This window comes from Macroventuria anomochaeta (genome assembly GCF_010093625.1).
Source record: "Macroventuria anomochaeta strain CBS 525.71 unplaced genomic scaffold BU25scaffold_15, whole genome shotgun sequence".
NCBI classification, from domain to species: domain Eukaryota; kingdom Fungi; phylum Ascomycota; class Dothideomycetes; order Pleosporales; family Didymellaceae; genus Macroventuria; species Macroventuria anomochaeta.
In genome coordinates this window covers 651914-676665 of record NW_022985376.1, presented here as the reverse complement: position 1 = coordinate 676665, position 24752 = coordinate 651914, and the positions used below count along the sequence as shown (strand labels likewise).

The window sequence follows — 24752 nt, the reverse complement described above, 5'->3', positions numbered from 1 at the left end:
ACCTCCAGCCTGGACCTCTCACTACAGAGGTGTGGGCTGGCCGTCCAAGCCCTGAAACCGGTCCTTCGACATGCATTGGCCCAGCTGGGGGTTTACACCCACCTCTCCCGGCACATTTCCCAACGATGAGATGCAGCCTTACACGTATCGACCGCTCCTGTCTGCCAAGAACAGCATCCGCCTACTACAAATACTGCCGGGGACTTCCAGGAACAGAAATCCACTGCCAAGTCGTCGACTACACAATTCCAGAAGGTCCTATAGCTGGGCTGTTCGAGGCGCTGTCCTACGTGTGGGGCGACCCTACTAAGAAGTTCCGAACCTACGTCTCGGACCTGCCCTCTCATGTCGAACCAGCTACCGCTCAGGGTTACCCTGACACCACCGAAAACTTATTCACGGCTCTACAACAGCTTCGAGACCCGGCTCTGCCTCGTTCAACGTCGATCGATGCTGTCTGTATTAATCAGGATGATCTGATGGAGCGTGCGAACCAAGTCAAGTTCATGGCGAGGATCTACTCACACGTCAATCGCTTGGTTGTTTGGCTCGGGACCGAGGAAAATGAGAGCGCGGAGCTATTCGCTCTGATTGAGGACGTGGCAAACATCATCTGGCGGTCTCCGCCCGACCCTTTACCTTCAGCAATCAACCTGATCGAATATTTCCAGAGTGAAGATGGGACCGCCCACGCCGATCAACAATCGTCCCTGAAGCGACTGCTTGTGACATTCCTGAGCCGACCGCGGTTCTACAGAGTTTGGGTACTGCAAGAGGTAGCTGCTGCCCAACATATTGCCGTCAAATGCGGCGTAGTAGCAGTATCTGGGTCTGTCTTCATCACAGCAATGCAATATCCATAAAAAAATAAAAATAAAAAGTCAAGCTTTACTCCGTGTTCCTCATTGGAGGAGAAGCTGGACAGATGTCACCTTCACGAATCAGCGTGATAAGGTCTTCGCTATGCTGGGAATGTGTAGTCCTGAGACTTTGAATGTCATTGCGCCCGACTATACGAAGCCTCGGGAGACCATATGAACACATGCCATGAAGCATATCCTCAGGCCTCAAGCCATCGTCTCCAGGTGGAAAGAGTACGGAGACCGATCTTGTGTGGATTCGTTGGAACTATGAGAGCGACCAAGGTCAACAAGACAACCGTTCCGAGATTACTGCAATGCACGGCTTAAATCTCGCACTCAAGGATCACGGCTGTTTCTCACGACCGTGTATTGCCTCTTTATCTCGGCGGGCGTCACCAACTTCTTTTGTTGCAGTAGTTGCAATAAATGAAGGTGTAACCGCGCAAGGCAGTGAGTCAGGGGGGAACCGATATATTGTGTTGTTCTTGTTCAGTGTTGTATGATTGCCTCTCACCCGGCAGTCTTGTTTACATGACGTTTGTTGAAACAGGCAAGAGCACTGCACCAACACACATGACACCTTTACTCCATAAACCGTCACATCTTTCCACGAGTGGTCGTGACCCTTGGCTATAACCGGACCACGACACTTGCCCTAGCAGCTCCACCGTTTGTACTCTGCTGCATAGTCATTTTGATCATGGTTTTTCGCTCCGATCGTACTGGGGAACGCTACTGCCACATCGTCTTTCCACTGAGCGTCACCCTGGTCGCCAACATCATCGCTGTCTCAACCTTGAGCACAGCAGGCCGATACATCGCCATGATGCTGATGCCACCGTCATTCTATGCGGCCTTTGCTGTTCTACTGTCCTGGATCACCGGCACTTGAGCCAGCCAGTTGCCAGACGTACGTCCGCCATCGCACCCATTATCTCAGTGTGCAACACAACGAATGTATGGGCACCATTATCTATACAACGGCGCACCTTGGCACTTTGTAGCATTCACGGTTAGCCTAGTCGCTTCTGCTACAGCTTTTGTTGTGGCCACAGTGACCAGGCTGTATCTAAGGAAACAGAATCAGAAACTGGACTGGGGGGAGCTCACCGGCAAAAGTGGACCAACCGAAGCGCAAATCGCAAGTGGCTTTCGATACCAGTTGTAAGACCATGTTACAACGTATCGTGGAGATTGCTCTGTTCTGCGCTGTGCAGTCCAAGCTGGGACTTACGACATGCTGAGAACTGGTTTGTGTGCCATGCTGCGTGCTCTCATGCAACCGAAAAAGCCTGAATCGAGTAATAGACTGCCACCACACCGCGCCATCAGCACAATAGGCTGAATGTCTATATGCTGTATTCATGATTACCGTGAAATCCCAGTACATATTCTTATCCTTTGGCATTGCTCATCAACAGTTCTCATAGCCCAAGCTCGGGTTTTATTTATCATTTATCAAACGAGAGGTCTGGCAGCTCCAACTACCAATGCTCGATATGGATTGGCGACCTCCACGCCCCTACAAGCAATTATCTGAGGAGAAACAGGTAGTTTTCACTCGGAGGATGTTGGATTTCGCGCTGTAGCGAAATTCGGTAATATTCTCTCCAAAGTCGTCCGCATTCAGCCGGTGGTAGCAGTCAGACTCACTCTGAAACAAGCTCTTAAATTATATCACTCTAACGAGATGGAAGGGACGATTGCAAGCAGTGGCTTCAAGAATCGGGCCGCAAAGCTTAATCAATCACCAATATTACCAATGTACATCCTACAGCCATGTCGCACCTATTCGGCGGGTAGAAGAAGAGCACAACTGCAGTGAGCGTAGACATTTGCCCAAGCTTATCACACCTACTAGACTTGACAAACGGTCGGCGTGATGTTATCATCACATCTTCTCTTCGTGGCGTTTCTAAGCAGCGGCGTAAGCGCAGCAAGACTCTATGCATCCCACTACTCCGGCACGATCAACATCTTGAACCTGAATGGAAACACCTTGACGCTCGTAAACTCGACGAGCACCGGAAATACGCTACCAAGCTGGATCACCTATGACAGCCCTGGCAAGGCGCTGTACATCGCAGATGAAGTCTTCTACGGCGCATCATCAGGGAATCTCGCTTCCTTCTCCATCAGTAGCGATGGTGCTTTGAAGGCCTCTGGAAAAGGTCCTACAGCGATGGGCGTGGTAGCAACAACCCTCTACGGAGGAGCAGACGGAAGGTCTTTCATCGCCAACGCGCACTAGTTCGTACCCCCCCAAAGACACTCAATGCTTGGTCCATCGTTAACGGACGCAGTCAAACAAGCCAGATCTCGACGTTCAAGCTTCCGCTCACCGGCGCCCAGCCCTTGCAAACGTTGAAGTACACCATGGACGGCCCAGGCAAAATCCCGAGTCGCCAAGATGCACCACACCCGCACCACGTTTTCACAGACCCAACAGGGGACTACTTGATAGTACCAGATCTTGGTGCGGATCTTATTCGGATCAAACGCATTGATCGTAGTTCTGGCAAGCTAACAGAATGCGGGACCGGCAAACCGGTGCCGGGCACCGGGCCACGTCATGGAGCGTTCTGGGGTTCCGGGGCGAACACCACCCTGTTCATCGCCAACGAGTTGTCAAACTCAGTCTCTGGATGGAAGGTCGCCTACCCATCAGCATCCACCGGATGTCTGATACTGACACTGCAGGACACCTTGACGCCGTACCAGGGCAATGCGTCCGCACCCACGGGAACCAAAGTTGGTGAAATCCACGTCAAAGACAACTTCGTGTATACTTCAAACAGGAACGACAAGAGGTTTTCAGGAAATGATTCGATCACGCAGTATAACATCGCTTCAGGAGGCAAGATCACCTGGGTGGAGAACACGAGCAGTTACGGGACGTACCCAAGGTCATTCGATATCAACAAGGCAGGAGACTACATTGCTGTTGGTGACCAGACAACCAGTAATGTTGCTGTTGTGGCAAGGGATACGGTCACGGGTCGATTGGGAAAGATGGTAGCAACTTTGAGGATCGGGGCTGCTGGGACGCCCGAGAACGAAGATGGATTAAGCGCCGTAGTGTGGGCAGAGTAGATTAGAAACACCCTTTGAACAGACTATCGATCGTCTACTATTACTCTAGCTCGCCATTAATGATGCGTAGTCTCCACTCCCACTTAAGCGACGGCTGTAGATGCCTGCACAAGGATGTCGGAGGCAGAGCACCTCTTGCCGGTAACTTTATCACAAGTCCTCTTGAACTTGTCTGATGTGCCCTTGACGGTGACGTTTGTGCCACTGAGGGCAACCGTCTGGGTCAGTGTAAGCTCTGTTCCTTTGTTAGCAGAGATTCTTTGGAAGCATGCGTTGGCATAGAGCAACATACGGTACAAGTACCCATCGTCGTAGCCGGCCGCCTCAAACGTGTAGCTGAAAGACTCAGGATCGCAGGTGAGCTTGTTGATCACCTCGCCATTGAGCATACCCTGGAAGTGGCAGTTCACAGGGATGTTGTCGGTGAGCTGAGCGTTGGCGTAGACGCCGGTAACGGTCTCGGTGCGCTGCTTGTCCGAGCCACCGGTCGATGTGATGGAAACGTTCCAGGCGCCGTAGTCGGCACGGGGAATGACAGTCGCAGTGGCAGCGGCGGCCATGGTGGCAACGGTAGCGATTGTGAAACGCATGTTGATAGGTTTTGGGAAGTGTTTGAGTGTTGGTAGCGAGTGTGTGTAGCGATGACGAGATGCAAGATGTACTCACCGAGGGACAGCCTCGCAAAGCTTATATACAAGCGTCGCTCGTATTCAACGTCACTGATGACTTGAGAGAAAGCACGGTATGAGGCAGGAGAATTGCTAATTTTGGATGATCTTCGTGAGGGTGGAGACGTGTATAACGTAGCATGAACGTTGATTGTCATAGCGTTGCGAGCGCGGCTTGAAATCGCCTCTCGCTCCATAGAAAATCTCCGAGTAGTGGAGCCGAGCCGATGTCTCGCACTGCAAAAACAAAACTTAAACGTTGAAACTCGAATGGCAGAACGCATTCGCAGACTGCAAAGACGAATTCGACAGGAGTGTATAGAATGCGAAGCAATGAAGATTTTTGAAGGTGAGTGTAGTTGACTACCAGTGCTGCTAGTGAGTGGTATGTATAAACAGGGAACCACACAGATAGCACGACCCGCGGATTCCGAGCTAGCACGGGTGCTGTTTGACATTACGAAAAAGGAGGGAGACACTCTGTCCTGGTATGCTGCATTGATGCAGAAGTCTGATTGATTATTTCCGTCTGCTTGCATGACGGCGCGGACACATTTACCCTACTTCTCCCGCTGCTCATTGCCAAAGCGGCAACAAACACGACGATGCGCAACCAATCCAGCCAATCCTTACGTTGAAGAGTCCCAACCCGAGGTCTTGCCATGTGCAACGCTGGCGATACCATCCACTTGGCCACGAGCGCGAAGTTACACGGTTATCCCGAGGCTCTTTGGGTATCGATGGCTTATCCCCTCATTCGCCATTGACGGTCGCATCCTTTTGGGGGAAGACTTTGCTGCTCAAGTCAAGAACAGGTAGTGGACACGGAATGCCGACAGCCTCGCAAGCGGTGAGAATGGCCAGGTACCAGCCACAGATGAGACCGATGAATCCAAACCCTCCAGCAATGTGGAGCAGCTTGTTGATGTGCTCCACATCAGCTTCATTCGTAGCATGTCCGACCCGGAAGTCAGCAGCAGCGATGAAAGAGAAGAGCATGATGAGGCCGAAGAATGTCAGTGTGAAGAAGACATTTACGCGGAAAGTGCCCATGAAGAATACAAAGCTTGCGATTGCCCTAGGTCAGAGTCAGTCGCTTGTATCACTGAGTCTCTATCATCGAAGGTACACACATTGTGACGTTGTGAAAGCCCTGAGATGAGTTGTACGCTGCGCCATTAGCGCCGCCAAGCTCTGTGAAAGGTGCAGTCGTCTGGTGGATCGGGTCTTGGGTATATGCGAGACTGCCCCAATGGCTGCCGTAGATGAGGAAGACTGCCATGGGGAAGGCTGAACGAAGCTATCAGTACTCTAGCGTGACTTGTGTTTCAATTGAGGTGCACTCACTGTTTCCAAGGATGAACTCCGCAATTCCGGCAAGATTCATAGCGATGCAACCAAAGAAGTAGTAATCACCGCTCAGTCCGATCAAACTCTGCGGTGCGACGGCACCTTGGAAGCCGCAGAGTATGAGAATAGTCGATGTGTATGGAATTAAGAAACCAATCAGTCCGAGCAGTGTCGGATTACCTAATGGTCAGTCAGTCTAGTCCCCGACAATCCACGTAGAATACTGACCGAATCGTTTTGCAAAGTCACCACGGCGAGGTGCTGACGGTTGGAAGAACAGGCGTTCATACTGCTCAGAGCTCAGCTGAACGGTGACTTGACGACTCAGCTCAGCGCCGTTGCCAACGAAGTTATGTCCGTTGTGTTCGCGCATCTCTTGGTCAATCTTGTGGACGTCAGACATGGTCGCAATGGATGTTGTTGAGACTGAAGCGAATAGCAACAGAGGGTCAAGAAAGATCGAGATGTCAATCCGAGCAACTGGAGACGATCCAGCGGCGGTACCCACGCAGGCGGATCCCCGAGTCTTTATTGTTGCAATGTTTCAAGCAGGAGGCATGCCGGACATGGTGCTGGATGGCATCTCCAGATAACGTCGTCGTCATCTCCACAGCCAGCCGAGGCAAGAATGGTCGAGTCCTGTGGATTTGCCCCAGTTCCCCAGGCTCTCCGCATGTTTGCTCCACATCTACCTCCCTTTGTGCGGAGGAGATAGGGGGCAGTGGGCCTTGGATGGATTTTACGATGCGATGGTTGGTGGAAGCGGCTGTTGGGCCGGCAGATCAAGCTTTTGTCAAGCACCGGTGGCGTCCTGAAGCACCCGCTCCGCGGCTCGGCAGGTGCAAGATGATCCAAAGAGGAAGGTGACGTCGGTACAAGCCATCGCGACAACGTTGACGTACAGTTGCCAGAGCTCGCTCTGTGGCCGGGATGATGTGGTCAAACCAGTAAAGAGGTTTATATAATTTAAATTTAGTTGCTAGATGCTAGAAGCTATAGAACCAATCAAACCGTGCTTACGAGCTTTGCCTGGAGTACGACTCCAAACAGAAAGCAAGTTGAATCTGGTTTTGTGCATGACTCTAAAGGGGTGATAGGCAAGGAGCCAAGGTAGAGGCCGTGCTAGTGCAAGGTAGAAGAGAAGCTAGCCAATCTGATTGCCCTCTTGGACTGCCCTAGTGGGTACTTCACTTGTTTTGGACTGGAATACAATATTGTCGCACATCGGCCTCCGTCATGGTTTTCATATGCAAAGGCCCGCAGGTGGAAAAGGAAGCTGGTCAATTCTGGAGATACGTTCCTCTTCTAGGAAGTCGACGCTGTCGTCTTTAAAAGTACGGGGGTCTCACCCCGAAGAGACCGTTCAAAGGACGGAGTTATCGACGAAGCCAAATCATATTTCTCGACCTGTTTGATCTACGATAACTTTCTGAAGACTCCACCATTGAAGCCCTGCCTGCGCCTCTGTAGAGCCCAGAGATACGACAAAAAGCACCAGGCTTGAACAACAGCACAGCAGTGTCTGCCGAGCCTACCCCCGGGACAAATAGACATCAGCTCCAAGAAAGCGTCTTCGACCGGCTATGACTCCTTGATAGCGATGACCTACAACGACGGGTGTTACTCGGATGCATTGGTAGGAACCAGTCTCACACCACCAAAGGTCCAACCACCGATGTGAGTACCTTTCTTGAAGATCGCATTTACCACGAGCCCAAGCTGCCCTCCCGAACCAACATAGACCTTCTCTCGAAGTGTGACCTCCAGCCAACCCTTCCCGATGTTTGACTCGTATTTGCTTCTCCCCAGTCGCGCACGAACCACTTTCTCGTCCAGTAGGACGGGCACTGCGTCAGGCGTAATTCTCACATCCAGCCACCGCCGCATGAAGTCAGACGCATTTCGGGGCGTTCCGGCCGAAAATATAATGCCTTCTGGCGCAGCAACGTCCGTCTCCCAGAAACACATGACGAACACAGCCGTGTACCACCCCGAAGCAATGGGATTGCATAAAGACTTAAAGCAAACTTCTTGGGCGCGAACGCAAGAATACACTTGTGCTGTATTTCCCTCTTTACGGGAAGGTACTGGAAGGATAAGTCGTGTTTCGCCCAGATCGTCCAAGATGATCCCAGGTCTTTGTAAGCATCTTGCTCGTTCTCTTATGTTGTCTTTCCCTGTATCAAGGTGGGTGAAACCCACACCCTCCTTAATCACATGGCCGGTCCTCTTACCAGTAACATTGTATGTAAAGCGCTCGGCTGGTATATCAATGGCGATTGGGTCAGCTGTAAGGCCAACAATGGTTCCCGCACATTGGCGAATCGATTGGACCTGAACCGGATCCCTGACATAATGCTCTGTCAACGCAGTAGCATCGCCCTCTTTCAACCATTGCTCCAGAGAGACATTCGGAAGACTTCGATCATTGTCATACCGGAAGTAGCTGACCTCAGTAGCGAAGTATCTGCGGTTCATCTCGTTCTCTACTCGTGCTATGCTTATGGCTTGCTTGGCGCACACAGAAACGATGGTCTGTGTGCTGCTTTGGCTCAGGGGAAACTGCAACTACGTTGTGTATGTTAGCATTTAGTTACTCGTGAGTAAAGAATTGGCATCCCAGGCAATGCGCTGTGGCCCAGGCAGAATGCCTCTATGTGCAGTCGTGGCGGATTGAGCGAACATACCCATGAGTTTTCAGAGTGTGGCATGGTTCTCAACCCCATACCAATGGACACAATCACTCCGATGGAACGCTGCTCCCACAATTCTTTTGCCGCGTGGTCTACCTCGCCAGCAGGATTTGAGAGCCCTATACCACTTTCCAGGTACGTTACAGGTGGAACCCCAAAGCTGAATTCGCCAAAGAACTCCGGGGTTGCACATGTTGCACACGTTGCTTCCCATATCCGCATCCGCCGATTGTTCGGGTCATACGTCGAAAGAGCACGCGGTATACCCATGGCTGTCTTGACGCTGGTCAGCATGAAAGCCCTGCAGCCACGCCGATCATCTTTCCTTTGAACTGTGTTTTGCCGGCGCACCCTTACGATGGTTGGTTCGAGGTTTGGAAACTCAAGGCTATCGTGTGCCGAGAGGTCGTGTTCAATAGGTTGATTTAGAAGATCGTGGGTATCCTGGTGCCATATGCTGTCTGCTCGGCCCAGAATTGGTGATTCGTTGGTCTCGGACTGTACATCAGGTTTATCCTCGAAAAGTGAATCATCCCACATCAACTCGTCCTCGTGATATCCCAAACTCTTTAATGCGCGTTTGACAGCGTTCTCTAACACGGATACCGAAAACTTTGGTGCCGATGACAGCGCAAGGCCAAATGCACTTGAGGGTTCCTTACATTCGGTTATTGCTTTTAGAATATCGTCATAAACATTGATGCAGCTTTTGATATCCAAGCGCAATCTACCGAGGAGCACTCCAATGAGACCCCCAACTCCAGTTCCACCAATGAGGTCGAAGTATTCACAAGGACGAAGGGAATCGTCGTCATACGGCGCTCGTAATCCCAAAGCCTTTTCCTCGGAACTGATGGTGTCGCAAAGATGGTCCAATATCGTGAGAGCGGAATATCCTCGCAAACCACCTCCTCCATCAATAGAGAGAAGTCGCAGAGGCCGACCGGCGCGATCCATGGATTGACGTCTGACGATACACGGTATTGGAATGTGTGAGGAAAATCGATCGTAAGATTGTTGTACCTCAATGGCTGAGCAGTATTGGCGGCCCGGCTCGGCAACTCGGAATATATCGCATACAGCTTTGCTTGCTACTTGCCATCTTTGCAACGGCTGGACCACTTAAAGGGACTTTGAAAAGGTGTCGGCACGAGGTTACCTGTTTACGCAAGGCCTGTAGCCATGCTGACGGCTGACAGCAGCGTGTGGCTGGGTGCATTAGCGTTGATAAGCCTGCATCAGTCCGACTGGCTGATCAATTTAGACCTCTGCGGCATCGCCTGATTTAGCGGGGCTGTGTCCAACATTCGCGGTCCTCGCTTTATGTCCTTCAGCCCTTCTATGTTCATTTCTCTGTTCCTGGACACACAAACGCCAGCCTAACATTCACGTCAAGACTCTTCAACGGGCACTGCGATATAATATCACCGCCCATTGTCAATTGATAGTCATTTCAATCCTGATGGGCCAATGGATCCTCTTACAGCTGTGAGCTTGGTAGGAACCATTGTACAATTTATTGACTTTGGCTCAAAATTGGTGTCGGCAGGCAAAGAACTGTACAATTCGGCTAGTGGCGCCCTTGAGCAGAATGTTCGAATCACAGAGGTTACTAGCGATTTGCAGGCGATATGCCTCCCCCTCCGGACAGCCAGCTCACCCTTCTCAAATCCAAATATTCGTGGCATATCGCCAAGCCATCAACAGGCGCTGCAGAGGCTGGCTGCATCATGCGTCGAAGTCGCCAACAAACTTATGCCTGTCCTTGAAGGACTGCAAATCCCAGCAAACACCACACACAGGACCTGGCATGCCATCCGTCAATCTATCAAGAGCACATTACAAAAAGAGGAAATATCTCAACTGCGGTCAACATTAGACATGCTTCAACAGCAGCTAAACACTAGGATGCTGGCATTTCTCAGGTAAGCTTTGCATATTTGAAGATCTAGGTCTCCCGCGTTCACCATGTGACCGTGTGCTGATATACATTCAGTGATGCACAATGGAATATGCAAACCGATATTCTTGAAATCAAGCGATCGAGCCGACGCTTGGAAGCTAACACTTGGATGAAAGCCGAAAGCATCAGGAATGACTTGATTTCGTGCTTGAGTGCTCGTACCCAAAGTCAAACACAACAGTCAGATATAATACTACAACACATCTCAGACCTCCAGAGTGAGTTGGAGAGAGGGTCTAAGCTGCATCGTTCGCTCCGTATTCTGGAGAGCTTACATTACGACTACCTAATCGAGAGAGAGTCAAAGATCATGGAGACGCATGCCCAAACTTTCCAGTGGGTCTTCGACGAAACCATCACAGTGTTTCCTCAGTGGATGGAATCTGGAAATGGTATATTCTGGTTAACAGGAAAAGCCGGCTCCGGAAAGTCAACCCTGATGAAATACATAAGCGACCATGAGAAGACGCGACGACTTCTTAGCTCTTGGACAGGAAAAGGCAATCTGGTGATTGCAAAGCACTTCTTCTGGGTAACAGGAAAAGAGTTAGAGAAGTCCCATGAAGGTTTGCTTCGCTCGCTGCTGTACCAGATCCTTAAGCAATGTCCGCACGAGATTCCAACAACTTGCTCTGAACGATGGAGTCGTGGCGAGCATTACGACAAAGATAAATGGACTCTTAAAGAACTCGGTCAGTGTCTCGAAAGCTTCAGTGGGTCACAGACCGGGACAAAAATGTTTCTCTTAATTGATGGCCTCGACGAGTATGAAGGTGAAGAAAAAGAGATCGTACACATCATTCGAAACTTGGCAAACAATCCCAGCACCAAAGTCTGCGCCTCAAGTCGACCGTGGGCTGTGTTCGAGAGAGAATTTGGGACATCCAGCAACAAACTGCTTCTTGAAGAACTTACCCGCGATGATATCAGACGATACGTCCAAGAAGAGTTGTCTCGGGATGCGGACTTTGCATTGCTTCGACACACGGCTCCTGAGTACGATTCGCTGACCCATCAAATCACTGACAAAGCAAAAGGTGTCTTCCTTTGGGTCTTTCTGGTAGTTCGATCGCTTCTGCGTGGCCTTGGGAAGCACGATAGCATCTCAGAACTCAAGAGACGAGTAGATGAGCTTCCAGCGGATCTCAATCAATACTTCAAGCGCATGATCGACAATATTGAACAAACATACCAGGACGAAACCAGTCGGATGCTCCTTGTTGCGACAATGGCATCTGAGCCTCTCCCAGTGACTGCATTAGCTTTCCTGCAGATGGAGAGGGACGACGGAAAATACGCTATTCGAGGCACTCTTCCATATATCTATGATAGCATCCTGAAAGTCAGGCTTGTGGAATGGAAGGGAAGGGTCAACAATAGGTGCACTGACCTTCTGGAGGTGCACGTCTGGAATGTTGGAGACCAATTCATGCGGGCACGAGTTGAGTTTTTGCATAGGTCTGTACGCGACTTCCTCCTTCAAGACGACATTACCAGGATGCTGCATGAACGCATCAAATGTGCGTTTGATCCAAGGACATCTCTTTGTCGCATCCAAGTCGCATTGATCAAGTCTTTACCGATGGAACAAGGATACGCGACGCAAGCTCGAACTATCTCAAAGCTCAGTAACGCTTTCGTCAGCTATGCCAGATCCGCAGAGCTCTACAATGACACGGCAGACGTGGACTTGAACGATGAGCTGGACAGATATCTTACAGGACACACCCAGGTACTCGACAAACACTGGACAGGTCAACCTATGAGCGAACAGTCACACAAAACCCACCCGTTTTTGAGGTTTGCCTTGAGTCAAGGACTTTACTTGTACGCCTGGCAAGTGATAGCCAGGGAAGATCTATCGGCGCAAAGCGCCATCTGTTCAGAATTGCTGCCTTATATCCTGCAGGCTCCGGAGGATGCAGAACTTGCGCTCAGAAAACAACGCGTCCGACTGTCCCTCCGCATCTTGGAGGCATTGTTGGAGGTCGGTATAGATCCAGATCAACGAATGAGATCGGCGGCGGGACGTGAAACCATATGGGTTCGTTTTGTCGAATGGTGCTGGGAAAGGGAAGCGAAAGCGGAATGGGATGAGCGGATTGAAATTAGCTGCGCGCAGCTTTTCGAAGATTTCTTGCGTGCCGGTGCAAACCCAAAAGCAATGGTGACAGTACCAAAGGCCATGTCGGTCCAAACAGCCATTCGACATGTGTTACCGAGGGACCGTGTCAGTCGTATCAAAGACTTGACAAAGTCTCTGCCAGATCGATCCTCCTTTGGCTACCAAATCACCCAGGTCTTTTCATCATCTCAACTCAGTCTCTCTGCAGCTACTTATCTCGTTTTCGTTATGATTGGTATCGTGTTAGCTAGATGGTCACTCTCCATAGAAGTTGCAAAGTAGAGAATGGACGAACCATGATGCAACTGCAAGCACATGTTTGACATTTGGCCATTGGATTAAGAGGTACTGACAGTAGCGAGTGTTAGGCAATCATATCTTGAATTGATCACATGGTTGATGACTAAGTGGCGAAGAGTGGCGACCTCGCATCCTTGAGATCGCTCTCCTCGTGCTTCAGCACTCAAACACCGCCTATAACTTCGCGCAGTATAGGGGCTACATTCTACTCCGATATTGCATATCAGCTGGCCCGTCCTCTGTGTTTGCCAAGCGCTGTATCAGGTGGTCTCTACGCGCACTGCAGCTTACCGTGCTCGCAGCCGTAATCTTACGTATTCCTCGCAGGACCTTGATCATGTAGCCACAAAGCCTTGATGCTAGGCTCCAGTGCAAATCCTGGATGATACTCTGTTACAAGATTCTGACGATTGTATCTCAATCGCAGTTGGCCGGCTCCATGACGCTAATGGTGGGTCGAGGCCTGTCCGCCATCCTTAGATGAGCTGGCACCCATGGTCACCCCGCACGTCTATACAAAGCTACGGCCTTGACATTCTCAGCCGTACACTCTGCTTCCGAGATGGAGTTATCATTGAATGTCCCGCCTATCGTACAATCAACGACTGGGTGATCAATTTGTTGGTTTTGTCCGAGGGCTATTTGTTGGCTGCGGCTCGAGGCGCTTTAATCGAGAGAGTTCATTGGTCAGATGGACCGCAGCCCGAAGGTGTGGTTTTGCGAAATTTGGCTACCCTTTCAAACCATCTTGCCTCCTCGGGTGCTGTGAGCGTCGGGGACAGGAAGAGGCATCTTCAACAGCCTTTAAGCCAACACTGATGATGGCTGCAATCAACCCGCGAAGCATGAAAGGTCGCGGCCTCTAGTGGTAAGGGTCAACAACCTCGAGTGACGAAGCACAATACAAGCATCGTACCGCATCGCAGTTCGACATACTTGTTTGACACATTGGAACACTATCCGGTACGGCTCTTACGCTCTTGGCCGCGCGCAGTGGCTCAGGCCTTCCCTGAGCTCAGCTCAATTCTCCAGCTCATGCGCACTTTAGTCACCCATCATCCACCTTGGACTGCATTGAAGCACGACTACAACTGCAGTAACCTACCCAATAAACAGGATCATCGTCCGGACTTATCAGACCTCACTGAAATGGTGCACCAAGTCAGGATCTCTGTTTACAACATTACTTAAACTTAGCGCGATATTCAAGGCATCCAAGGTGCAGCGATCGTTTGACAATCAGGAAATGATTGTACTCAGCCCTATAAACCAGACTCCTTCCGCGCAAGTTCATCATCGCAATGCACATGCAGAGCCCCATGCACAGCTCATGCAAGGCTGACTTCAGCTAAGCTGCATCGTGATCGAGCTGACACCCATCCCGGCTCAGCGTGGCGCAGCTCAACCATGCCCGGGAACCATCTGCCGTTTCCTGGCCAATCAACGCACATCACAGCAAGCAACTCTGGCCTTCTAATTTTGCATAAGCGAGCGGATATCGTGGTCTACTCGGTGATTGCCTCTACACTGAGAGTACTGCGTCGCACATCCGCGATGGCGCAGCCTACAGCCTATTTGGGTAAGCGGGCGCCTGCTCTGCCCCTACAAGGCACTCCAAGGACGGACTCCTGCATTGGCGAGATGATGGCACACCGTACTGCGGGGCGGCTCTACAAGCCAATTAAGAAGCGGAGTCTTTTTATCAGTATCGGTTCCCGAAGGACAAATCCGCGAACAACATTGTCGCCATTTCACCCACATCATCACTATGGCCTAATAAGCAAATGCTATCAGGAGGACCTCTAGCAACTGATTCACTTTCGAGACCGCTACCGCTGTGTTCAAAAGAGCAGTTCCTAAGGAAGGGCAATTGTCATTGAGAGATCGGATTTGCGCTGCTTATCCCGAATCCTTTATCGCACGCGCACACAGCACCAAAGCACCCAAGACCATAGCAGTCGCTCCATGATTGAAAGCCAGAATATCTCTCAGGCTACTGAAGGTCATTGAGTCGGTAGTTGCACTACATAATGGGTTCTATCACTGCGAGGAAGAATTCCCAAGCGCCGTTGCGGCTGCTGTCATTGGATGGAGGGGGTGTACGAGGCCTTTCCTCTCTGATGGTTCTTCGCGACTTGATGCAAAGCATTGCGTTGGAGGAGAAGAGACTTGGACGGCGGGCTCAAGCGGACCACGAACCATTGAGGCCTTGCGACTACTTCGATCTGTGAGTGAACACACCGCATTGTTATTTGTCTCCATACTCATAAACTCCTAGCATTGGTGGCACATCAACAGGTGGCATCATCGCCATTCTACTTTCTCGGTTGCGCCTCAACTGCGAGCAATGCATAGACATCTATTTGAAGCTGGCACAGCAGATCTTCAAGCGTGACCGGTCGTTCAACGCATTTGGATTGAAGATACCAACAGGAGCAACACGGTTCTCTGGGACTGTTCTCGCGGATGCAATTAAATCATCGCTGAAAGAGCTAGGGTTCGATGAAAATGAGCTACTGTGGGATGAGGCACTCTTTGAAGAGGTTGAAGATGCTGCCGAAGCAAGGAACAACAGCATCTGGGCGGACCAGACGCCCGACTTGATAGTCACTGAGAGCCTTATAACCACCACAAAGCATCACGAGGGGGCAATGCAGTCTAGGCCTGCCTCGTCTACGGACAGGCCTGAGTCAACCTTATACAGCGACAGTTCCTTCACACCAAAGCCGCTGCCACAACGAAGCGACACATGGAAACTTCACAAACGTCAATCCGTCCATCGCAAAGCAAATGCACCCGGTTGTCGCGGCTTTGTACTCACATCACTCAAAAATGCTCTTGGCCTCCCCAGAATTTTGTCCACGTACGATCCCAACGACCGCACCACACGCATCTGGGAAGCCCTACGCGCCACCTCTGCAGCCCCCACCTTCTTTGAGGAGATGCAATTTGGCACCCCTAAGGTGACATACCTCGACGGCGGCGTCGGCTTTAACAACCCCTGCGCCGAAGTTGATTACGCCGCCAAAGCTCTCTGGGAGGAGCGTTCAATTGGTGTCATTGTTTCGGTGGGTACCGGTCTTCAAAGTTTGTCCAGCGTCAAGAAGACGGCGGTGTGGTTACCGTTTGGCCTCGGCACTGACATCTCTCTCGCCACCGCGCTGGCAGGCATGGCAACCTCCACTGCACGAGTGGACAATGAGATGCGCCGAATGTACCATAACTCTGACACCAAGTATTACCGCTTTGACGTTGATCGCGGGCTCGCCAACATCAGTCTCGAGCAATGGATGAGAGAAGATGAGATGGCTAGCTTGACAGAGCAGTACATGCAGGACGGTGAGCAGGTGCGCAAAGCGAGGGAGTTCGGAGAGGTTGTGGCGAAGCTGTCCGCCTTACCACCGAAGTTCGAGATCCCACCGACGCACTTCAGACTCGGTATCAGCGGTCACGGCCTCCGCGACGACACATTCCGCCTCGTACAAGTTGACTTCAAGACTGGCATTCTCTTTGGTGTCGAACCTCATCTCTCTGACTTTCCAAAGATGTCTCAATTCCGTACCTCTTCACCCTCCGGCGAGGGCGGCCTCACAATTGACAACAATGGCGAATTGCGGAAAATTTACCCCGTAGCTACAGACCTCGACCACGACGGCCGGCGCGAAGAAGCATCAGTATACCAGTGCGTCAAGGCGACTAACATCTGCATACGCGAGATAAAGACTGGTATTCCGCCGGGCAAGTACAAAGTCCAGTTCGTTGTCGCATTCCACGAAGCTGAGCACAGGCCTCCACACGATCTTGTCTTCAGTGTCGGTCGTCCCTTCGAACCACATACGTTTAAAAGCCGCTTCGTAGATGTTAAGATTACTCCAGACGTTGCAGCGGTCCTTTTGCATCCAGATGCAGTGCGTGTCAGGGCGGGTAAGAAGAGGTATGAAGCGAACAAGGGCAGGGGTTGGATGGAGATTGAAGGTGATATTGAAATCAACGTTGGCCTTGACGGTGCACTGGGCTTCATTGTGAGCAAGCGGTTTGAAGAGGGAGTGTTTGTTGATGGGTGGAGCTTTGGAGGCGTACGGCTTGAACCAGTGTTTGGGGAGAAGCTAATGAGTTCGCCGAGGATATTGACATAACTGTCGATACCTTGACTGTCCTGGGCGATCCCATCATTGCCTATGGCTTACAGGTTGTCAGAAGCAAATGGTCATTCAGAGGTGAAGGTACTCTTGACGGCCAAGTCATACGATCCTGGAGATGCTGGATTCATGAACAAGAAGGACGATGTGGACGAATTTCAGGGGGACTCCACGGAAGTGTTGCCAGACGATATTACCGACTTTGCTGAGAAGCAATACTATGAGTGAGTGGACTATGTAGAGCTCGAGGACGAAGAAGAAGAATGGATTCTCGCTGTTCTGGAAGAGCAAATCTATGGTAGCAGTATTCGGAGGAGCACTTTGCCTATTTTGCGTGTCCTTTTGGTATGGTACAGGACACAAGGCTAATCCAAGACCTTTACGCGCCTGTTGGATACTGCAGTTTACAAAGATCTTATCACATTGCCAATAGCGCACGGATCAGCATTGAATACCTCCTAAAATCTGAATCTGTGGCCATCTGTTCAGACTGAAAATGGGTCCGCCAAATCAGATAACTCCACTAAAACTATCCACTGGCTTTGTAAACATTCGCCGAACAACAGAAAGCCCTCGAAGAGATCACTTCTCCCGTACTTTAAAGCGGCTTTCGACGCCTCAATTACAGAGAACAATATCCAAGGAGGATTCCGAGGCCCTGGCTTAGTCCCGTTCAACCCAGAGGCTGTGATAGAGAAGCTTGAAGTGCGCCTGTGTAATTGGAAACTTCTACCGGTACGGTACTGAAGATGCGGGGTTCGAGTGGGCTGAACTCATCAGCTGAAAAGCAGCTGACAGTATTGCGCTATGACAGCCGCAGCTGATACAATGGCGCCATGGCACCCGCAGTTACATCAGACTAACATCAATGTTCTATTATATCTTCTTGCGGCAAACATATTCTTGAGCCTTCGTTTGTCTCATGACCCGCCACATCGTCATGAGCGATTGCGCCAACCTCCATTCGCCATCATCATGCACCGATACTCCGTTCGACCAAGATACAGTTGTTGGGTTCTTACCAGAGCCGAATTGTGGTCGGGGAACAGCTGGGATTATTTGGAATTGTCTTGCAGTCATGGTTTTCTCGGCGTGGACCATAATTCATCTTGACACCAAACCGCTTCCCTCTTCACTCTGGTGCAAGCCGTTTCTACAGAGAGTAACCAATCTTTACTGGAAACCATGGAGGAGAGTTTTTGGATATTATCGGGATGGATGCAACCCGACAGCTTTCCCGGGATATTTCGGGAGAAAATCCCTCGAGGCACTGGTTGTTATCCTGTTTCCTGAATTCGGTGTCTTGGTTGCTATCGAGGAGTTCTCAATTGCCCAGCTGATACAAAGTACCACAAGGTGCGTCGACGGCTGGGAGGCATTTACGCTCAGACAAGCGCATCTTATCCAGATGGGAGGCATTGACCTTCCACAAATCGAGAGACCGGAGGATTTCGCTCAATTCGTGGCTCAAAACGTATCCTTGCTGGATTACAGCCTATTCCCAAGCGAGGACCAAATAGCTTTACGCGCAAAGAAAGACTACATGGATAAAGCAGTTGCACTAGTCCAAGTAGTCTACTTCATTTCGAACCTCTCTGTCCGCGCTGCGCAATCCTATCGTCTTGCCGTCCTCGAGATGCTCACCTTGAACTATATCATTTACGCAACCGTTATGTTCTTGCTGCGCCTCAAGAAACCTCAAGAGTTGCAAGAAGCTTTTGAGCTTGATGTAGCCAATTTCCCATCGACTTCAGCCTCCGCCGTCCCCGACAACTACGAGGGAACACGACATCGAAAATTTGAGAGATGGACTTGGTGGTGCATGGTTGTGTCCATCATCTCCGTCAATATCTTTTCGTTCACAATCTCGCCTTGGAGTATGTCGAGGAACAGCAATGGCTTTGAGCCAATATTCACTCTCCTTTGCGGACTTGGTGTAGTTGCCATCTTGATGTTTATGACCAAAGCAAGGTTCGAAGACGATCATGGGCAATGGTACGAGAAGAGCTTCGCGAAAAAGTTTTGCTGGTATACAAATGTGCTGGTTATGTACATTGGTGGTTTCCTATACGTTAGTACCCGGATATACATCCTAACCAGAGCGTTCCAAATTTTCAATGTAGCACCAGCTGGCATTTATGCTACGCCATCATCATGGACGAGCTACATTGGTCATATTGGCGCTTAGAGGCGAGTCGATATTGCTTCTTGTGAAACTAGGCTTTGTAACATGTTACATTTATATGTGGGTGAGCAGAAGATAGTGGACTGAGCTTGATTGCAATGTCACGGAGAAATATACGGCTATGTACAAGTACATGATGCCCTGTGTGCAAGATCATGTGGCAGTACATATTATGTTGCAGTATATGCAGTAAATGAAGGTGTAACCGCGCAGGGCAGTAAGTCAGGGCGGAACCGCGCAAAGCAGTAAAATCAGTATATTGTGTTGTTCTTCTGTTCTGTGGTCTGTCATTACCTCTCACCCAGGCCATCGGCAGGGTCTGTTTACATCACATATCTATGTTGCAGTAATGGCAGAAGGTGCTTGTTGAAATGAGCAAGAACACTGCACCAAAACACGTGGCACACATGACCTCCTTACTCCATAAACTGTCACACCCCCTCATCCTGCAGTCAATCCATGGCGGAAGAATGAACTCCTCAGTTACCTTTCTTGTAGCGGCAACGGCCACTGTAGAATACTGATAGCTACGGTAAACGATATCGTAGGACTATCGGGTCGATGGAATACTGCGCTGTATTGATGTCTAGCTAGGAGGCGACGATATATACACGACTTGAAACGTGCTAAACATGACCCGTTACAAACGTGTGTATTGAGGCTCATGTGCGACGTATATTGCAGCAGTCTGATACCGCAACATTTCTCCATCTCCAGAACCTTTCACCATATGTCCACAAGATGTAGTTGTTTGACAAACTTGTTGTGCTTCTGATGTGGGAGCATCCTGGTCATGCTATCAGCTGGCATCTGGTTTGTGGATCTCCATTGTACCTAGAGGCAAAGTTCTTCAACCTCCTGGCGGATCCAGTTCTGGTGAATACCAACATGCTTGAGTTTGGTGCTGAGTTTGTCCTGCTCCTTTGTACCTATCCCCACAGTCTGCTGATTGTCAAAGGACAGTGTATTGAAGAAATGGCACCACTCTTCCATCTCTGATCCAGCAAGGGATAGAGTGTCACGGGTACTTCCCCTTACATGTACTGGCCAGCCCTTGGACAAACTCCAGAGCTAGACCGGAGGCTCACAGGCCACCTGTATATATTCCTGTTGCGATTCATGCCTTAAGCAAAGCTCATAGACACGATTCGATTGGATCTTGGGGATGAGCAGAGGTACAGAAAGCCGTAGGGGTTGACAGTCACCTAAGCAAAGCTCGGGCGGTCAGGGGTAGACTATCTGGGCAGGTTGTAATAACCTTTGTAATAGTCAGGTAGTTGTCTAGTCAAAGACCATGACAACTGGTTACAATGAGTAGTACAGAGTATACTGTCTGGCTTGAGAGCAAGTGAGATTCCAATAACAAAGTTGATTGATGAGGTTGAACACAATGCCATAAGGGTGTTACAATCCATGAACAACTCGCAAAATAACACTGAACAAACAGGACTACGCAACGAGACAAGAGCAGCCAAGGAACTGCAGTATTGATTGACCAAGCTGTGAAGCCGCGTCAGTGATGTAATGGGCTAGGCCCATTGTTAGCGCCTCGGCAACAGCACAGGTGTCATCCTGACATGGCTTGCAGCCAATAACAATCCACCCAGTCACACCTCATGGAACATCATGGAACCTCATGGAACCTCATGGAATCCCATGGAACCTCATGGAACCCCATGGAATCCCATGGAACATCATGGAACCTCATGGAACATCATGGAACCTCATGGAACCTCATGGAACCTCATGGAATCCCATGGAACCTCATGGAACATCATGGAATCCCATGGAACATCATGGAATCCCATAAAACATCATGGAATCCCATAGAACAACACAGAATCTTCTGGTTGCTGACAAATGATTACAAATGATTACAAATGCCAATGTATATAGAACATCCCAGGAGCCAGCAGTCTGTCTATAAAGGCAGCCTGCCCTCCTGCTCAGATAACTCATGCTTGCAATTCAAAACTCAATCCACTCCTTCAATTCACCTCAACAACTCCTTCCTCAACTCACTCCTCACTGATCCTTTGTGGTATTCCCACACTTGATCCCTTCTTTATCACTTATCCTTTTTACCACTTGTGGTATCCCCACACTTGGTCTCCTCTACACCCTTATCTCCAACAAGCCTGAACCATCCTTCCACCAATCCTTCCATCTCAGAGAGCAGTTGGTATCCCCAGCTGGCCCCCTCTCACAACAGGCCTCGGTACCTCCGAAGCAGACGTACAACCTCCGGTCACCTCCAGAGTGGGCCTGCAACCCCCAAAGCAGGAGTATTAGAATTCTGCAAGTCCTGCTCTGGGACTTGCCCCTTATCAAATCCATCAAGTTCTACATCGCATATTGCCCTCAGTGGCTCGCCCCTTACAAGTGATACCCAGTATAATCGACACTCGCAATATCTGTTATACAAACCAAGATTGTACGAAAAGGACTGCAGTGGATACAACGTGGATCTCGTACACAAACAATTGTCATGGACCCATATACCGACCCACTTGCAGAGGACCCACGTCGACAACAATCAATAGGACACCGAGGACCAAGTATTGAGGTCACATCTACAATGCTCAATTGGACCAAGTATCAAGTCACTGGCAATACTTGATATGAGCAGTACAATCAATCCTCCTGTCAAGTATATAAGCAAGTAGACACGCTGCCCTTATGGCATTGTGTTCAACCTCATCAATCAACTTTGTTATTGGAATCTCACCTGCTCTCAAGCCAGACAGTATACTCTGTACTACTCATTGCAATCAGTCGCCATGGTCTTTGACTAGACAACTACCCCCTGATTATCACAGAGGTTCATCACGGTCAAACCTCTGCCACTCCGAGCTCGCTCAGTGATAACCAACCCCTCACGGCTTTCTGTACCTCTGCTCATCCCCGAGAACCAATCGAATAGTGTCTACGAGCTTTGCTTAAGACACTACTTCAACAAGCCTGTGGTACGCTTTACCAACACAGCAGGTAGTTGAGGTGTTGTCAATTCTTTTAGTCACCCCTGACAACTGGGGAACGGCCTGTGGTACGCTTTACCAACGCAGCAGGTAAATGGTGCAGGCACAATAGAGGCAAAGAGCAACAAACTGAGGTAAGAAGCAGCCAACTGTGTCGCCCAAACAGCCGGCTTTCTCAAGCTCCGGGCAAGGGGCAGTGACACAGCCTGATAGCATGCAACCTACAATAGCAATTGCCAATTGTGAGTCTTTGGGCCTTTGTCTCTCTGTCTTCAATTTGTCTCTGTCTTCAATATGCCTGTCCTCAACTTGCCTCTGACTTTGATTTGCCTGTCTTCAACTTGCCTCTGACTTTGATTTCTATGTCTTCCATTTGTCTCAGTCATTGATTTGCCACTGTCTTTGAACCTCTGTTTCACACTCTCTTTGAACCTCTGTTTCAATTTGCCTGTCTTGGATTTGCTCCTGTTTTGTCTTTGGCTCTGTCTATGAGCCTCTGTATTCAATTTTCCTCTATCTTTGATTTGCCTCTGGTTCCATTTGTCCTAGTCTTTGGTTTGCCACTGACTTTGAGCCTGTGTTTTCAACTTGCCTGTCTTGGATTTGCCTCTGTCTCTGAGCCTCTTTTCACCTCAGTGTACCCGCCACCACCCAGGCGTGGTACTAGTAGGTTTAGTAGCTCTAGCTTGCTCATATAAGCTCCAAGCAGATTGCGGCAGAAAAAATTTCAGAGGTTGGTTTTTGTATGAGAATCTGGGGATACCTGCACAGTGTTATACAAATCTGAATTTACTAGCACCTTTAACCTACTAGCACCCAACCTACTAGCACCTTAAGCCTCCTATTTCCTCTGACCTGCTAGCACCCTGAACCCACTAGCACAAATATAAGATTTATGGTAATGTACTCTTATTTTATATTGTAGTTATTCTTGATTGTCAAGGCTCTTTCTCTTCCCTTCCTCAATCTTGTCCTCTGCATCAGGCTCAACAATATAGAAGTCTTTGTACTGTGATGGCTTTGCTGACTGCATTGCAAGCTTGTCTGTCCATAACGTAAACACTGTTTGGACAGCATTAGGAATCTTGAGATCAACCTCAAGCTTGTGCAATTGCTGGTTGGCAAGAAAGAATACAACATCTCCAGGGCGCACATAGAGCTGGTAGCCAGTCTCAGGGAGCTTAAGCAAGCCACCAGTTCCAAGGACAAGGATCATTGAGTAGAAATGGCCTGTAGATCTTAGCAACTATTCCTGAATAAGTGGCTTAACATACCATCATCTCCATCATCATAATGATAGCTTGTGCCAGCACCTGTAGATATAGAAACTGCCATCATGCTCCCAATACCGCCTAGACGATGAGAAGAGGTGGGGACATTGTCCGGATCCTTAGCAAACCATGACCTGTGTGCCTCTGCAGCTTGAAGCTGGTTGACACCTGACAAGGTGTGTTTGAAGATGTCTCTGTGACTGGATCTCATGCGATTGTAAGTTGATTCGTCAACCTTGCGTAGGTATGCAGCAGCCTTATCAAGGCTCTGATCTAGGATTTGTATGAGATTCTTGATGCCCCTGTCAAGGACAGGATTCTTCTGCCTTCGTCCTGCTAACACAAATGGTGTACTAGAGTACTTGCGCCACAACCCAATCCAGGCTTGGAGGAACGTATCTCCATGGGCTGCAGTTGTTTTGAATGGCATTTTAGCCTGTAATTATTAGTATACGTACTAGAATAATTTGCCAATGATCATACATCTTTAAGCTCCTTCACCTGAGCCAGCAGCTTCTGTGCCTCATTTTGGGACACACAGCTCTTGAAGCGAATTGCAGTGTATTGTGGAATGTCTGAGTTGGCCACATAGTTTGGATTTGGGATACCAGCATGGGTGATGGTGCTGTTGTGAGGAATTGTGATCAATGGCCTATCCTCAAGGGCTTTTTGAGCTGCCTTTCCTAGGCGAGGTGCTTATCAAGTGGCAAAATGTGGGTTAGGGTTAGGATTTTTTTTCTTGAGTTTCCGCTGCTGGAGGATACAATAGAGGTTTCTGAGCACAACGCTATCCTCTACTAAGCTCTATATGCTGTGGTTGTGGTGCTATTACAGTTTGAAGTTTGGGTACCTATGGTGGGCATCCTGATTTGGTAAGGTCAGCCTTCAAGGCACGCTAACCCAAATAGTAGTTTTGGCTGAATCACCATCACCATCACTCTTTGCACCAACACACAGCTGCATCAAGGTAGGTTACACATAGACATAGCTGCAAGGAACTTGTATTACATCTTTGATATGTTTTTTGGCCATGCACAGGAAGATAATAGCTGGTTTTTGTAACGACACAGGTAAGAGAGGACTCCGATATGGGTTCGAATCCGCTACGAGGTGTATGGGAGCAC

At 49.6% G+C, this 24752-nt stretch overlaps 13 protein-coding genes across 13 annotated transcripts; 8 read left to right on the top strand and 5 right to left on the bottom strand.

Annotated features, from left to right (window-relative positions):
- Positions 1-125: 125 nt before the first annotated feature.
- On the top strand, positions 126-1038 carry BU25DRAFT_340828 (uncharacterized protein; the record flags this gene model as incomplete). The annotated part of the gene is made up of 2 exons (XM_033702828.1): positions 126-672; positions 887-1038. The coding sequence occupies 2 exons, from the start codon at positions 126-128 to the stop codon at positions 1036-1038; spliced, it is 699 nt and encodes a 232-aa protein (XP_033562204.1).
- Positions 1039-1467: 429 nt separating this feature from the next.
- Positions 1468-1728, top strand: BU25DRAFT_296613 (uncharacterized protein; the record flags this gene model as incomplete). The annotated part of the gene is made up of 1 exon (XM_033701918.1): positions 1468-1728. A coding segment is annotated over one exon (261 nt), but the record flags the coding sequence as incomplete, so codon positions are not given.
- Positions 1729-2745: 1017 nt separating this feature from the next.
- Positions 2746-3958, top strand: BU25DRAFT_491139 (putative isomerase YbhE; the record flags this gene model as incomplete). Its single annotated transcript, XM_033711540.1, has 2 exons — positions 2746-3113; positions 3167-3958. The coding sequence occupies 2 exons, from the start codon at positions 2746-2748 to the stop codon at positions 3954-3956; spliced, it is 1158 nt and encodes a 385-aa protein (XP_033562202.1).
- An 81-nt stretch (positions 3959-4039) lies between these two features.
- BU25DRAFT_458388 (uncharacterized protein) lies at positions 4040-4516 on the bottom strand (the record flags this gene model as incomplete). Its single annotated transcript, XM_033710199.1, has 2 exons — positions 4040-4191; positions 4249-4516. The coding sequence occupies 2 exons, from the start codon at positions 4514-4516 to the stop codon at positions 4040-4042; spliced, it is 420 nt and encodes a 139-aa protein (XP_033562201.1).
- A 650-nt stretch (positions 4517-5166) lies between these two features.
- Positions 5167-6717, bottom strand: BU25DRAFT_448435 (uncharacterized protein). The gene is made up of 4 exons (XM_033709601.1): positions 6203-6717; positions 5972-6154; positions 5758-5914; positions 5167-5702 (listed from the first exon to the last, which is right to left on the bottom strand). The coding sequence occupies exons 1-4, from the start codon at positions 6375-6377 to the stop codon at positions 5378-5380; spliced, it is 840 nt and encodes a 279-aa protein (XP_033562200.1). The 5' UTR covers positions 6378-6717; the 3' UTR covers positions 5167-5377.
- Positions 6718-7216: 499 nt separating this feature from the next.
- BU25DRAFT_410636 (FabD/lysophospholipase-like protein) lies at positions 7217-9784 on the bottom strand. The gene is made up of 2 exons (XM_033706348.1): positions 8662-9784; positions 7217-8542 (listed from the first exon to the last, which is right to left on the bottom strand). Exons 1-2 carry the CDS (start codon positions 9622-9624, stop codon positions 7595-7597), a joined length of 1911 nt encoding a protein of 636 aa, XP_033562199.1. The 5' UTR covers positions 9625-9784; the 3' UTR covers positions 7217-7594.
- Positions 9785-9941: 157 nt separating this feature from the next.
- Positions 9942-13129, top strand: BU25DRAFT_410635 (uncharacterized protein). The gene is made up of 2 exons (XM_033706347.1): positions 9942-10592; positions 10664-13129. The coding sequence occupies exons 1-2, from the start codon at positions 10138-10140 to the stop codon at positions 13035-13037; spliced, it is 2829 nt and encodes a 942-aa protein (XP_033562198.1). The 5' UTR covers positions 9942-10137; the 3' UTR covers positions 13038-13129.
- Positions 13130-14973: 1844 nt separating this feature from the next.
- BU25DRAFT_48172 (FabD/lysophospholipase-like protein) lies at positions 14974-17441 on the top strand. The gene is made up of 2 exons (XM_033711104.1): positions 14974-15282; positions 15334-17441. The coding sequence occupies exons 1-2, from the start codon at positions 15086-15088 to the stop codon at positions 17189-17191; spliced, it is 2055 nt and encodes a 684-aa protein (XP_033562197.1). The 5' UTR covers positions 14974-15085; the 3' UTR covers positions 17192-17441.
- A 626-nt stretch (positions 17442-18067) lies between these two features.
- Positions 18068-19748, top strand: BU25DRAFT_410631 (uncharacterized protein). Its single transcript, XM_033706346.1, has one exon. The coding sequence runs from the start codon at positions 18117-18119 to the stop codon at positions 19380-19382; it is 1266 nt and encodes a 421-aa protein (XP_033562196.1). The 5' UTR covers positions 18068-18116; the 3' UTR covers positions 19383-19748.
- Positions 19749-19902: 154 nt separating this feature from the next.
- Positions 19903-20851, bottom strand: BU25DRAFT_410630 (uncharacterized protein). Its single transcript, XM_033706345.1, has one exon. It carries the CDS (start codon positions 20370-20372, stop codon positions 20214-20216), a length of 159 nt encoding a protein of 52 aa, XP_033562195.1. The 5' UTR covers positions 20373-20851; the 3' UTR covers positions 19903-20213.
- A 144-nt stretch (positions 20852-20995) lies between these two features.
- On the top strand, positions 20996-21253 carry BU25DRAFT_340733 (uncharacterized protein; the record flags this gene model as incomplete). Its single annotated transcript, XM_033702824.1, has 1 exon — positions 20996-21253. The coding sequence occupies one exon, from the start codon at positions 20996-20998 to the stop codon at positions 21251-21253; it is 258 nt and encodes an 85-aa protein (XP_033562194.1).
- On the top strand, positions 21162-21521 carry BU25DRAFT_410629 (uncharacterized protein). The gene has a single exon (XM_033706344.1). It carries the CDS (start codon positions 21260-21262, stop codon positions 21434-21436), a length of 177 nt encoding a protein of 58 aa, XP_033562193.1. The 5' UTR covers positions 21162-21259; the 3' UTR covers positions 21437-21521.
- Positions 21522-23309: 1788 nt separating this feature from the next.
- Positions 23310-23531, bottom strand: BU25DRAFT_300656 (uncharacterized protein; the record flags this gene model as incomplete). The annotated part of the gene is made up of 1 exon (XM_033701980.1): positions 23310-23531. A coding segment is annotated over one exon (222 nt), but the record flags the coding sequence as incomplete, so codon positions are not given.
- Between the last annotated feature and the right edge of the window lie 1221 nt (positions 23532-24752).